Genomic DNA, 13,422 nt, shown 5'->3' with positions numbered 1-13,422 from the left:
AAGTATAATATTGAAATAGAATATAAGAAATCGTACTGTTAAATTGGCAAAATGAAGAAAGGCAACGGCGCTCTAATGAAAAGAATACGAGCGTCTTGTTCAAAAGCGACGACAGCTGATGCGAAAACAGGTTTCGCGAGGTTATTTACACAAACAAATTTCATTAAAATAGAAAAAACGTGACTAATCATCACATATCAAGAGATTTTGTTGAAAATATCGAGCCAAAAAATTAATAAATTCCATTTGAAGCTCCGAGAATTCTAGGCCACGGCCGTGTCGTACACGAGGACAAAATTTTTTTCCTGTGATTTCTTCTTGTTATTGCACTTTGCCCCCTATTTAGCCACACTCTAGCCAACATTTTTTTGTTTTCAGATGGCAATTGCAACGACAAAAACTGCATTAACAACAATGTAAGTATTTATTAATATTTGATGCTTGCTGTTCAAATAAAACTACGGTTTTCAGAATGAATTGGATGACATTCACGGATGACTCGAAGGAACAACTAAAAATTGTCGAGGGACGTCTGTTTCAGTCTTGCGAAGTATCATACGAAGCCAAATATGTCCCGGTGAGTGAGAAATATTTGTTTCTCTGGTCTGGAGTGTCTTTTTCAGGTCAGATTCAAAAGAGGCGAAGTGTACACGGTGACAGTGAGGCCCAGAGAAGCTGAAAACCTAAACGGCGAAGCAATAGTTTTCATTCCTGGATTGGGCGCTGGTGTTGCAATGTTCACGGCAAATTTCAACAGCTGCGCCAAAAATCATGCTGTGCATTCATTTGATCCACTAGGTTTCGGAAGATCATCGCGATCGAGGTTCAGTGACGACAATGCCATCGCCGAGTTGGAAATGGTTGAAGTGATGGAAGACTGGCGAAAAGCCATGGGAATTGAGAAAATGTACATTATAGGACACGCATTTGGAGGATATTTGGCGAGTGCTTATGCTCTCGAGAATCCATCAAGAGTTGCTCATCTGATTCTAGTAGATCCATGGGGATTCGCTGAAAAAGTTGAAACAACTGAGAAACTGGTAAGAATGTATTGTTTAAGAGCTTCTGATGCTAATAATCAGAATACATGGCTTCAGATTAAACCTTATGCTTGGATGTCCTTCCTTGGAGGAGTTGCCGGATACTTCAATCCATTCTCGCCGATGCGATGGATGGGGCCATATGGTTAGCTGTTCAATCTTAATTATTTAACTTAAAAGATTTTTTTTCAGCGCCGGCAATTGTCAAAAAGTTGCGTCCAGATCTTTTACTCCGATTCCCCGGACTTCATGACTATGATATTTACAAATATGTGTATTATCTGAATCTTCCCAATCCAACTGGAGAAACTGCTTTCATGAATATGACATTGCCAGTCGGTTGGGCAAAAAGACCAATGATCAAAAGGTTTCGGCTGATGAGTACTCGAAATATAGTTTAAAAATAATTTCAGATTCAATGGAATTGATAAAAACGTAGGCGTTTCGTTTATCTACGGCAGCAAGAGTTGGATTGATCCAGGACCGGCAATCGATATTCAATCAACTCGAGAGAATGCATATGTGGATATTAAGATTGTCAGAGGTGCTGGAACTCATGTCTATGCAGATGATCCGGCAGCTTTCAATGAAATTGTATCGGATGTTGTAGAAGGACGGCTTTCGAATCCTTCAAATGATTTCGAGATTGAGGAGTGTTGTCATTCGGATTAAGCAGCATCAATCTTCTTTAATGTATTGTATATAAGCTAACTTTTTTTTTAGAAACTTCATAGTTTTCTCTAATCTTGTCTAGTTCGAGACAAAATTAAGTGCCTTTTATTTGTATCTTTCATGTTTGATCAAATTTGTACATTTTCTGTGAAATTGCCTCTTACTTCTCCAGTCAGCCATAAATGTTTTAACAATCCGTCATTCTTATTAACTCACAGACCCTATTTACTCATTGATGAAGTACTTCCTTTCACCCAGGAGGTTTGTTGAATGAACAATTATTGAGTCATGTTGATAGTCCAAAGACAATCAACTTATTTTTTAAATTTTCGTTTTACAGAAAAGTCTGCATAATTCGAAAAAATCAAAGTAGAAAAACTCGTATTTGAATAACCGCCCCTTTTTCTTAAAGGCGCGCGTGGTTTGTCGAATGGTGGGTCCCGCCACGATTGTTATCTGCAACTTTTTTTTCGTAGTTCGATAGTTTTAAAGCCATTTTTTCTATTTTATCAATCTTTTTATCGATTTTTTAGAGAAAAATTGTAGTTTTTATTGCGCTAAATCAATATTCAATGTCTTATATACCATTTAAGTGTTTTTAGGGTACCCCTGATCGCTATGAGTTCCGACTTGTATGCGAATGCTGTTCTCTACAGCGAAATTTCACAAAGAAACCCGGAGTTGGTATCGAAAATGTTCAATGAAGCAACACGGAAAAAGTTGGATGCGTTTGTGAGTGTTATTTAGTCATTTATTGTAATTATAATGAACAAATTTCAGTTAAAAGACAATGAAGCGCCAAAGCTCAAAGACATCGTCACCGACAATGTATTCAAGAAGAGAAAGCGTATAGCTTCTTCTTCCGGAAACGAGCCACCTGTTAAAAAAATGGCAGCAAAGGACTCGTCTGACTCAGATTCTTCAGACGATGGAGCTGTGAAGGTAGTACAGATTTCTAAAAAAGTTTTAAAAATTAATCAAGAATTCCAGAAGAATGGTGTGCAAAAACCTGTCAATGTTGCGGCCAAAAAATCGGCGACTCCTGTTCAAAAGAAGGCTGAATCTAGCAGCAGTTCGGATAGTGATGCTCCTGCCAAGAAATTGACTCCAGTTAAGAAACCGGCCCAAACTCCTGCACAGAAGAAAGCTGCGTCAAGCTCTGATAGCGATAGCGATGATGAACCTCCGAAGAAAGCTCCAGCTGTTACAACCAAAGTTGCTCCAAAGCCAATGGCAAAGAAGCAGGATACCAGTGATTCCGACAGTGATAGCGAGGATAGCGACGATGGCAAAAGCAAGAAAGCAAATCCAGTAAAGGTACGAAATTCATCATACGAATATTTTAAAATATCAATTATTTTTACAGGTTACTCCAGTTGCGAATGTTCTCCAGAAAGTTGTTGCCAAGAAAGCCGCTTCTTCATCTTCCGATTCCTCTGACGACGAAAAGAAGCCAGCTGCCAAACCAACTCCAGCTAAACCTACTCCAAAGCCTGTTGTCAAGAAGGCCGAGTCCTCTTCGGATTCAAGCGATGACGAGAAGAAGCCAGTTGCCAAGCCAGCACCAGCTAAAGCAACTCCAAAGCCTGCTGCCAAGAAGGCCGATTCATCTTCTGATTCTTCTGATGATGAAGCTCCAGCGAAAAAGACTCCAGCTAAAGCTGCTCCAAAGCCTGTTGCCAAGAAGGCCGAGTCCTCTTCGGATTCAAGCGATGACGAGAAGAAGCCAGCTGCCAAGCCAACGCCGGCTAAAGCTACTCCAAAGCCTGTTGCAAAGAAGGCCGAATCCTCTTCGGATTCATCCGATGACGAGAAGAAACCAGTTGCCAAGCCAGCACCAGCTAAAGCTACTCCAAAGCCTGTTGCCAAGAAGGCCGAGTCCTCTTCGGATTCAAGCGATGACGAGAAGAAGCCAGCTGCCAAGCCAACGCCGGCTAAAGCTACTCCAAAGCCTGTTGCAAAGAAGGCCGAATCCTCTTCGGATTCATCCGATGACGAGAAGAAACCAGTTGCCAAGCCAACATCAGCTAAAGCAACTCCAAAGCCTGCTGCCAAGAAGGCCGATTCATCTTCTGATTCTTCTGATGATGAAGCTCCAGCGAAAAAGACTCCAGCTAAAGCTGCTCCAAAGCCTGCTTCCAAGAAGGCCGAATCCTCTTCGGATTCATCCGATGACGAGAAGCCAGCTGCCAAGTCAACACCGGCTAAGATCACTCCAAAGCCTACTGCCAAGAAGGTCGCCTCCTCATCTTCTGATTCCTCCGACGACGAGAAAAAACCAGCTGCCAAGCCAACTCCAGCCAACGCTACTCCAAAGCCTGTTGCCAAGAAGGCCGAGTCCTCTTCGGATTCAAGCGATGACGAGAAGAAACCAGTTGCCAAGCCAACATCAGCTAAAGCAACTCCAAAGCCTGCTGCCAAGAAGGCCGATTTATCTTCTGATTTTTCTGATGATGAAGCTCCAGCGAAAAAGACTCCAGCTAAAGCTGCTCCAAAGCCTGCTTCCAAGAAGGCCGAATCCTCTTCGGATTCATCCGATGACGAGAAGCCAGCTGCCAAGTCAACACCGGCTAAGACCACTCCAAAGCCTACTGCCAAGAAGGCCGCCTCCTCATCTTCTGATTCCTCCGACGACGAGAAGAAACCAGTTGCCAAGCCAACATCAGCTAAAGCAACTCCAAAGCCTGCTGCCAAGAAGGCCGATTCATCTTCTGATTCTTCTGATGATGAGGCTCCAGCGAAAAAGACTCCAGTTAAGCCAACTCCAGTCAAGATTGTAGCGAAGAAAGTTGATTCGTCTTCTGATTCATCCGATGATGAGAAGAAGCCTACAAAGGCAACTCCTGTCAAAGTCACCCCGAAGTCAGTTACAAAGAAAGCAGCAGCATCGTCTTCGGACTCATCCGATGATGAAAAGAAACCAGTGGTGAAACAAACTCCTAACGTTGTCCCGAAAAAAGAGAAAGCGGCTTCAAGTTCAGATGATTCTTCTGACGATGAAAAGAAGCCGACTGCCAAGCCAACACCAAAAGCTACTCCTAAGCAATCTGCCAAAAAAGCTGATTCATCCGATGATTCTTCTGATGACGAGGCACCGGCTAAGAAGACACCAGCCAAGTCAACACCTGCAAAAACCGCTGTGAAAAAAGAAGCCTCTTCATCGTCAGACGATTCTTCGGATGATGAGAAAACGAAAAAGAAGTCTGCCACCACACCAGCAAAATCAACTCCAAAGACTGCACTAAAGAAAGCTGAATCTTCTGATTCCTCTGATGACGACGAAGATCTTCCAAAACCATCTAAGGCTGTCACTCCAAGACCACAACGTGCTGACTCTGAAGAATCCGCCGAGACCGAGGAGAGCAGTTCAAGAACACCGGCTTTGAAGGCAAAACCATTGGCTACCTCGACTGAAAAGGCGGTCTATGAAAACCGAAAAAGAAAGTCTTCACCATTCCGACGCGTGCAAATGACAAAGGATAGCGTTTCTGAAAAATTTAGAAACAACCAGCATGATTCGGTAAACATATAGCGACTACGAACAAAGTTTAACTCGATTTATTTTCAGCACTTCGATCAATGGGGACAGCGTGCCAATGAAAGCCTAGGAAAAGTTGTTGGAAAAGCATTCCGTCATGAGAAAACTAAGAAGAAGAAGGGAAGCTACGGAGGTGGTCCAATCAACCAATCTATTAATTCTATCAAGTTCTCTGACTCTGACGATTAGTTTCTTAACTTTATCCTTAAGTTAATTTGTTTCCAAAATTGTTTCTCACCCCCGTCTACACTTCGTTTTTTATCTGTTGTCTGTTGCTTTCCTTTTTGTTTCCCCTTTAAATTTATAATCCTGAGTTGATCCAAAACAAATGTTTTGTATACTTTTGTTACTTCAAATATAACTTGTTATGTTTCCGTTTTTCTCCCTCTTGTCTCATCCATAAAATGTTTGGTCCAAAAGCTGTTTATTACCCTTGCAGGCCGAAATGAGTGGTTAGAATAGTTTTAAAAATAAAATTAGCGGGACTGCTATTGCTCGCGTCGTTCGTACTTCATGTAATCATCGGAATTGGAGAGGAATCCAGCAAACGTCGAGTTCATCCGATTAGCAAGAAACTCTTCCAATGTAATTCCATTCTGATTCAGACGCATCATATCTCTCAGTTCGGCAGTTGCTACTTCCGGGTTCACACTATTATCTTCCGGGACGTAATCTGGCAGGTTTTGAAGCTGAAATGATGACTTTTAAGCGATGAGAAAGTGTTCTTGGAGAGTTTTACTCACTATTGATCGAATTTCTTCCTCATCCAACAGTCCATCATCCTTTAGATCCAGAATTTCGAAATGGTATTTGGCGGAGGCAGTGGTCTGGAAATTTATTTTTTAGAACAATTTTTTGGTTCTGATTAAAAAATCGCTTACATGACGGAACTTTAGAGCGGTGACAAAATCAACGAACGCTTTGAAATCAATACGTCCATCTTCATAGGTTATTGAAATTTCGAAGATTCGCTTGGTGAAAACCTCATTGAAGATTCCGCTGAAAAATAGGATTTATAGACTGAAAAATAATTTCTTCATACTCTCTGAAAAATTTCAAGTCCGCTGGCGCCAACAATCCCTTTCGTTGGGAGTCAAGGAATCGGAATTCTGATAAAGTGGTTCGAAATTGAGCGACGGTGAATCTGAAAAAAGACTTTTTGAAGCAATTTATGGCACTGATAAATCATACACATCAATTTTCGGAGGTGATAAGCAATGATTCTCTGCATGAATACACTCTTCGAGTTGTAGTAGAAGTGTTGAAGCAAGTAAATCCTTCAAATATACACAGTCTCGCCGTCGAGCACCCAATAGGAAAAATATTGTTCCAACTGCGTAAGCTGTATAATAGACAGGATTTTCCGGTTCTTCAATCATAATTGGAATAAAATGTGTGGCCACAAAGTCTTGGAGACTCTGAAAATAGTGTCAGGATAATAGCTTTTAGAGTAGAAATAAGATACTTACATAACTGGAAATCTCTGTGCTATTTTCTGAAAATGGAAGAAGTTTGATGTAGGACTCCTCAGCGTGAATGACTGTTCGTACAAGCTCCTCTGAAATTCAAATTCTTTATAATAAGAACTCCCTGCTTTGCACAAACCTAAAAGAGTGATATCAATTGTTAAATTATAATTGGTTATTTTAACGAAATTCGACACTGTGTTATGTGGAAGTAGATCTTTGATTGATTGTGGTGAAGTTTTGAGTATTTTCTGAATAATTGCACATTCTTAATTATTGAATTCACCGAGAACCTTACCATTAATCGAGTTATCGTCACATATCTACTTTCTCCCCCTTCACCCCAATTTAAATCGATTTTGTTCGATCGAATGATGTTTAAAAAGCATTCGGCATTTTTTTTAAACTCCTCTACATCTATTCTTCGATTTTCGGCAAATATATCCATAACTCGATCATTAAATGTTCCTGAAAGATAATACCGCTGAATAATACATTTTCGCTGAACCCAACTCACGTTCGAAGTCACTCAATGCTTCGTTACTTTTCTTCAACATCAGGGATGTTGGAATCGTTGGTAAAATGGATTTTCGCTTCGAAGGTTCGTCGGTTGGCATAGTGACACGAAAATTGCAAGGGAGGAGAGAATTGAATTCGAATCTCGAGCGTTATTTTCTGTTGAAAATGGGCGCATTAAGTGCGCTCCACTGCATATTTTGTTAATATCAAGGGCGGCTATTCAAAATATAATTTTCAAAATTAATTACAATTTTTTAAAACAAGATCTTGCCCTTTTAAAAGTTAAATATTTTCATAAATGAAAATCTGCAGTGTGCTACAGAACATTTAAACCATCATCCGTGCTTCAAATTCATAACACCAGTTCAGAAATGAAGTTTAGGATATTTCTAGACTTGATTTGTTTTGAAATTATTATTTGATCTCTGTCTATTAGCGGCGCGCATTTGTGAAAATTTCAGGAAACGGCGGCAAAAATGTGCATAAAAGGAGAACGAAACGTTCATTTCCTCAGTCTTCACTGCTCATCATGCGTTTTTGCCTTCTCGTTGCTTTCATCCTTCCTGGGCTATTCCTCGTTCATGCAGCTCCGACTTCTTCAACCGAGCTTCCTGAAGCTAGTGGTGAAGCTCCAGAAACATCACCATTGGTTCAAAACGACGAACAGCCGCATCAACGACGTAAGTTTCTTTGAAATCTTTAAATTTTCGTTAAAAGTAACAAATTTCAGTGACGTTCTACAACTGGGACTACAAGGATCTCGGCACAACGGCATTCGAAGACATCTCGTTCCCAGCTCGACAGCCGCCAGCCTTCGTCAATCAGACTGAGAAGTGTCCCGATGGATGGCTTCGGTTCGCCGATTCGTGCTACTGGATCGAGAAGGAGCTTCTTGGATTCGCCAAGGCCGAGAGAAATTGCTTCGAGAAGCAGTCAACACTGTTCGTGGCCAATTCGATTGAAGAGTGGGACGCAATTCGTGTTCAAGCCAAGGAAGCCTTCTTTTCGTGGATCGGACTTGTCAGATTCACCCATTACGAGAAGTTGGAGCAGTTGCCAAGATGGCAGACTGAAGGAGCTCTCAATCCAACCAAAATGTAGGTTTTGTCAACAACAATTGATTGCTTCTAAATTTAATTTTTTCAGCAACTGGCTCATCAAACCATACAAGCCACTCTTCAACGGTTGGTCATCACTCGCCAATTGTGCTGCCAGCTACAAATCACCATCATCCCTGGAATCGGCATCATACACGTACTTCTACCCGTGCACGTATATGCTGTACTCCATTTGTGAACGCAATTCGACCATCGTCAACGCGTTGCAGTGAAGCCTTCTGTACTTCTGACACCAATCTAATCATGTAAACAATCATCCACAACTAATCGTTTATTATTTGTCACCGGGTTCCATCCCCCTTACGTTTGACAATCATTGCACTCACTTTATAAATTTTGAGACGTTATGTATTTATATCGGAAAATAAATTTTCAACATCAAATCCTGTTTTCTATCTGAGGACCTCTTTTGCTTGAAGCAAGTCGAGCATGACGTCAAGTTTTTCTTGCTAGAAGTTGGTGTTTCGGGAAATTGATGTGCAAACATAAATTAAGAGGCACCACGTTTTCAAGATCTGTTCAAAAACAAGATCTACGAAAACAAGATCCGCCAAAACAAGATCTACGTTTTCAGGATCTGGCACCGTGCCAACTGCGGTTTTCTCTACGCGTCGCGTGTTGCTAAGCGTAAATTCTAGAAGAAAATTTCAAAAAATATTCGTTTGAACGCTAAACAACACGCGACGCGTAACATCGGAGCATCGTTGTTTGGTTTTCTTCGAGAAAACCACAGTTGGCACGGTGCCAGATCTTGAAAACGTAGATCTTGTTTTGGTAGATCTTGAAAATGTAGATCTTGTTTTGGTGGATCTTGTTTTCGTAAATCTTGTTTTTGAACAGATCTTGAAAACGTGGCGCCTCTAAATTAAAACATTTACTTTCCTAAAATAAATCAAATTACAATGTTCTACAAAAATCATCTAATTTAACGAGAAAGTCCCATCGCATCTGAGCATCTTCCGCATAGAGCATCACTTTCATTCCGAGTGTGCTTCCGGCATCTCTCACAATATCGCAACCGGCTTTCCACGAGCTCAACAGAATTTTCATCCCGATTTTCATGCAGTATCACTTGTGAAACATTTAACAATTCTGGCAGCTCTGATTCGTAAATGCGAAGAATTGTGTGGTATTCTGGTGTCACTTGAAGAACAATTCCCTGTAAATAAATTCAATTGATCTGGTACTGTTTTTTTCTAGAAAACGTACTTTTTTAGAAGTATCAATCTTTGGACCAGCAGTTGACTCTAAAAGATTTCGAACTTCGTATACGAATTTCATGTGCTTTGAAAGCTGATCATGTGGAGTGAGAAGTCCATAATGAAGATCTTCAAATTTCAAGCGAAGAATTTGTTTTTCATGGGATCCGGGAAGGTGCTGGAGGACTTCTGATGATAAATGCGGAAGGATTGGAGATATGATATGAGCTAGATTGTGAGCAAGCCTGAAAAATAATGAATAAAAAGAGTTCTAAAAATCTTACTTGAAATACCTATGGAGAGTGAATTGAGCAGATATATGAGACTCGCTGCCAACTTTATCACAGTAGAGACGATCACGAACATATTTCTGAAATTTAAAATATCAAGATTCAGTACTCAATTTCTTTGAATCATACCACATAGTTTGCACTAAAATTTCTTTGCAAAAACTGTGTCAAATCATTTGCCACTGTACGGAATTTGAAGTCGTTGTAGTTAACAATGGATCTTTTGACAATCGCGTCACAATTTTGTAACATATCTATATCCAACGTCTTTAATGGAAACTTGACTTGTTTTCCATCAAATCCTTGACAGCCTCCAATCATGAAACGAAATCCATTTCGAAAAGCAATAACTTTTTTGTCCACATCGTCGATAATTTTCATTCCGATTTTTGATTCTCCAGCGTTCTCTGAACCGGATAAAGCCACCCAAAACCGGAGACCATCTGCTCCAATTGCTTTTTGCTTCAATGATCCATCCGTGAGCATTGTTGGATCAACAACATTACCGATAGATTTTGACATTTTATTATTGTTCTCATCAATACAAAATCCATGAACAATAATCTTTTTGTATGGAAGTTTATTTTGTACGGCTACAGATGTTAGAAGAAGTGATTGGAACCATCCTCTGAATTGATCAACACCTTCTAAGACTACATCAGCCACGTGTTCTCGTTCAGTGTCATTATCTCTAGCAGCATGCCAAGCAAGTCCAGAATCCAGCCATACATCCATGATATCCGTATTCTTCTTTAATTGAGAAACTATATCACTGGGAATTTCTAACGATCTTCGAACTTCTTCATTTTCCAATATTTCTTTTACATCAATCTCCCACCATACATCAGTATTTTCACGTTCTCGTGTCAATTTTGCTACCCATTCAATGAGTTTTCGAGATGTATAGGATCCACCGTTGTCATCAACTAATGCAGGAATCGGTGTTCCCCACACTCGTTGTCTTGAAATACACCAGCTTTTTCTAGTTGTCACCAGTTGTTTGAGTGATGCACGTAGATCCGAATCACCTGCGGCCACTGAAATGTCATCAAGCATCATAGAAGCGCGTTTTCCAATTTCATCCACATCGATAAACCATTGTTCACTGCTTCGAATGATCACTGGCTTCTTCGTTCTCCAGTCATAAGGATATGAATGAACATGCTTCGATACATGAACAATATCATGATTCAACAGCCGAAGAGCAATCTTTTGGCCTTCTCCCAGCACTTCTTTACCATCTAGATCATGACCAAGGTGTCTGGTATAACATCCACGAGAATCTACGAAACTTTCTACTCGGTCTCCTTTTGATATAGCAACCTGAAATAAAAGATAACATTTCAATAATAATAAATCATTTACTATAAATAAAGCGCTAATGTCTATCCCTATGTAGTTTGACCTTTGATCTCGAAGCAACTGGAAGTTCCCGGCCTTATGGTAAATATGCAGCCGACATTGATCGAGGTCCGCGATAGACACTGAATGTCTTCGGCCACGTGGAGTCAGACGGTCCCTTTTCGCTTTGATCTACGAAAAATGCGGGAGGTGAGACGTAGACATCTCAACTGATTTCGCATGGTTAACAGTGTGCTTACGTCACAAATTTTCTGGGAAAAAATTCCCGCATTTTTTGTAGATCAAACCGCAATGAGACTTTCTGACACCCCGTGTTCGGCGTCTCTCGAAAAAGTCGGGGGCCGCGCCGTAGGTGCGGTCCACGGCTGGTATATATATAATTTCCTTATTCCACCTACATCATAATCCTGGAATCCATGTGCAAATGCTGTGTGCACTAAGCCAGTTCCAACTGTATCCGTAACGTGTGGACCTTCGTATATTGGAAGACCAAGTTCATTGTGCCAACAGCTTTTGTATCGTCTTCCGATCAAATTCGCAGGTTTCACTGTTCCAACAACTTTACACTTTCGATCACTTGATTTTTGGAATTCTTCGAGCAATTTAGAAGCGATGACATAGAATGTGGAAGTTGGATTGCTGAAAGAACTTTATTTTATTCTAAATATAGGATTTCAATTCTCATACTTGATTTCATTATCAAATTGAATCAAGGAATACTGAATAGCAGAGGACACGGAAATTGCGTTGTTAAGTGGAAGAGTCCATGGAGTTGTAGTCCAAATCAATGCGAAGAATTGAGAAATCTTGGAAGGTTCAGAATGAGCCCAAATGACATCAGATGATGAGAAGTTGATCAGCTTGAATCGGAAATAAGCGCTTGTACTTTGATGTTTATCATTGTATTCTAGCTCTGATTCAGCAAGAGCTGTATTTGAGCTCGGTGACCTAAAAACGAAGAAAATTATATTCGAGATAACTTGCGAAACGTACCAATAGACCGGTTTGAAGGATCTATACACCAGCTTCTGCTCCACAAGCTTTGCAAAAATGTCCAACTGAGCCGCCACGTAACTTGGACTTTTCGTCACATACGGTTTCTCCCAGTCAGCAGTAACACCCCATCTTCTGAATGCATTCATTTGCTTTCCGATGGCTTCATCTGCAACGATTCGAGCAGCAGCGCGTGTTTCCAATGGTGTTCGTGAACCAGCATTTCCTTGCTGTTTTCCTATTTTTAACTCAATCGGAAGTCCGTGACAATCCCATCCAGGACGGAAGAGTACTCTGAAATTTAAATTAAAGTGGAATTACTAATTGTAATTATTCATACCTATATCCCAACGCAATTCTACTCTTCACAACGAAATCTTTCAAAATCTTATTGATAGCATGACCCGTGTGAGCTTCTCCGTTTGCATATGGTGGACCATCGAGAAGTTCGAATATTTCTGAATCTTTTCGAGCAGCTTTTTGCCAGGAATACAAGTCGTTGAGTCCACCATCACTCGCTGCTTTCTGATCGGAAGACGAGCGTTCAGTTGACTTGATATGATTGATAAATGAAGAAGAAGGTAAAAATACTGTTGATTTTTTCTTATTGGGAGTTTCAGACGACGTGGATGACGAGGAAAGATGTGTGAGAGAGTTACTGGAAAAATCTTTGAATAGATTATTTATGATTATTTATTGTTTTCACCTAATGATTCTCTTCGAGGGCTTGCAAAGCGGCTGCAATGCATTCGTTCGGGATGCCATCAAGATCGATTCCTATAGAAAAATTGATTGTAAAAAACTATTTACTATTTCAAGATTTACCGAAAACAAAAAGAGCACTCTTCCTCTGGTTTGTTCCTGCGAAATGGATCACAAATCTACGAATGAATAACTCAACGCCGGGCTGTAAAGAATTGAACCGTTTCAACATCAAAATCATCTATTCATACCAATTCAGGATTTCCCAGCAAGCTCTTCAACTCGTATTCGACTCTTTGTTGATCGGAGAGCTGGCTAGATAGAATCTCTGGTGGCTGAATAACTTCGATTACTTGTCCGATTCTTCCTGTTGAATTGAAGTGCACAAGATCTTTGTCGGGATGCGAGGTTATCGAAAAGTGAATTGGTTCTCCGTTGAACTCGAAAGAAAAATCTTTGAAACTCATCAACCCTGTAAACCTGACAGAATCAAATTCGAAGAAATCTAATTTAAACCTGAAGT

The 13,422-nt window shown here is 40.4% G+C and overlaps 6 protein-coding genes across 11 annotated transcripts; 3 read left to right on the top strand and 3 right to left on the bottom strand.

Moving 5' to 3' along the window:
• Positions 1 to 378: 378 nt before the first annotated feature.
• On the top strand, positions 379 to 1,938 carry lid-1 (the record flags this gene model as incomplete). Of its 4 annotated transcripts, none has more annotated exons than NM_060284.4 (6): positions 379 to 416; positions 472 to 577; positions 624 to 1,040; positions 1,098 to 1,185; positions 1,233 to 1,407; positions 1,454 to 1,938. In NM_060284.4, 6 exons carry the CDS (start codon positions 379 to 381, stop codon positions 1,710 to 1,712), a joined length of 1,083 nt encoding a protein of 360 aa, NP_492685.2. The 4 variants fall into 4 exon arrangements, with proteins under 4 accessions (NP_492685.2, NP_001348662.1, NP_001348664.1 ...); NM_001361833.2 differs by having other exon boundaries at positions 1,083 to 1,185; NM_001361834.3 differs by lacking the exon at positions 379 to 416 and having other exon boundaries at positions 570 to 577; positions 629 to 1,040; positions 1,454 to 1,712.
• A 376-nt stretch (positions 1,939 to 2,314) lies between these two features.
• Positions 2,315 to 5,665, top strand: dao-5 (Nucleolar protein dao-5; the record flags this gene model as incomplete). Of its 2 annotated transcripts, NM_001025834.6 has the most annotated exons (6): positions 2,331 to 2,444; positions 2,493 to 2,654; positions 2,703 to 3,029; positions 3,079 to 3,219; positions 4,045 to 5,232; positions 5,281 to 5,439. In NM_001025834.6, the coding sequence occupies 6 exons, from the start codon at positions 2,331 to 2,333 to the stop codon at positions 5,437 to 5,439; spliced, it is 2,091 nt and encodes a 696-aa protein (NP_001021005.1). The 2 variants fall into 2 exon arrangements, with proteins under 2 accessions (NP_001021004.1, NP_001021005.1); NM_001025833.10 differs by having other exon boundaries at positions 2,315 to 2,444; positions 3,079 to 5,232; positions 5,281 to 5,665.
• On the bottom strand, positions 5,661 to 7,355 carry rsa-1 (Serine/threonine-protein phosphatase 2A regulatory subunit rsa-1). 2 transcript variants are annotated; one of them, NM_060282.8, is made up of 9 exons: positions 7,234 to 7,355; positions 7,015 to 7,184; positions 6,856 to 6,967; positions 6,720 to 6,808; positions 6,442 to 6,668; positions 6,293 to 6,394; positions 6,132 to 6,249; positions 5,994 to 6,077; positions 5,661 to 5,951 (listed from the first exon to the last, which is right to left on the bottom strand). In NM_060282.8, exons 1-9 carry the CDS (start codon positions 7,331 to 7,333, stop codon positions 5,739 to 5,741), a joined length of 1,215 nt encoding a protein of 404 aa, NP_492683.1. In that variant the 5' UTR covers positions 7,334 to 7,355; the 3' UTR covers positions 5,661 to 5,738. The 2 variants fall into 2 exon arrangements, with proteins under 2 accessions (NP_492683.1, NP_001122424.1); NM_001128952.4 differs by having other exon boundaries at positions 5,661 to 5,939; positions 7,234 to 7,354.
• Positions 7,356 to 7,690: 335 nt separating this feature from the next.
• On the top strand, positions 7,691 to 8,749 carry clec-87 (C-type lectin domain-containing protein 87). Its single transcript, NM_060281.6, has 3 exons — positions 7,691 to 7,915; positions 7,966 to 8,332; positions 8,382 to 8,749. The coding sequence occupies exons 1-3, from the start codon at positions 7,765 to 7,767 to the stop codon at positions 8,563 to 8,565; spliced, it is 702 nt and encodes a 233-aa protein (NP_492682.1). The 5' UTR covers positions 7,691 to 7,764; the 3' UTR covers positions 8,566 to 8,749.
• On the bottom strand, positions 8,612 to 12,975 carry iars-2 (isoleucine--tRNA ligase). The gene is made up of 9 exons (NM_001264388.5): positions 12,904 to 12,975; positions 12,538 to 12,855; positions 12,198 to 12,491; positions 11,892 to 12,152; positions 11,603 to 11,843; positions 9,972 to 11,165; positions 9,846 to 9,922; positions 9,563 to 9,797; positions 8,612 to 9,512 (listed from the first exon to the last, which is right to left on the bottom strand). Exons 1-9 carry the CDS (start codon positions 12,960 to 12,962, stop codon positions 9,279 to 9,281), a joined length of 2,913 nt encoding a protein of 970 aa, NP_001251317.2. The 5' UTR covers positions 12,963 to 12,975; the 3' UTR covers positions 8,612 to 9,278.
• On the bottom strand, positions 12,904 to 13,366 carry C25A1.20 (Proteasome assembly chaperone 3; the record flags this gene model as incomplete). The annotated part of the gene is made up of 3 exons (NM_001383714.2): positions 12,904 to 12,974; positions 13,023 to 13,104; positions 13,151 to 13,366. 3 exons carry the CDS (start codon positions 13,364 to 13,366, stop codon positions 12,904 to 12,906), a joined length of 369 nt encoding a protein of 122 aa, NP_001369990.1.
• Positions 13,367 to 13,422: the final 56 nt, after the last annotated feature.

This window comes from Caenorhabditis elegans, chromosome I (genome assembly GCF_000002985.6).
Source record: "Caenorhabditis elegans chromosome I".
Lineage (NCBI taxonomy): Eukaryota > Metazoa > Nematoda > Chromadorea > Rhabditida > Rhabditidae > Caenorhabditis > Caenorhabditis elegans.
This window is presented reverse-complemented; position numbering and strand designations above follow the sequence as displayed.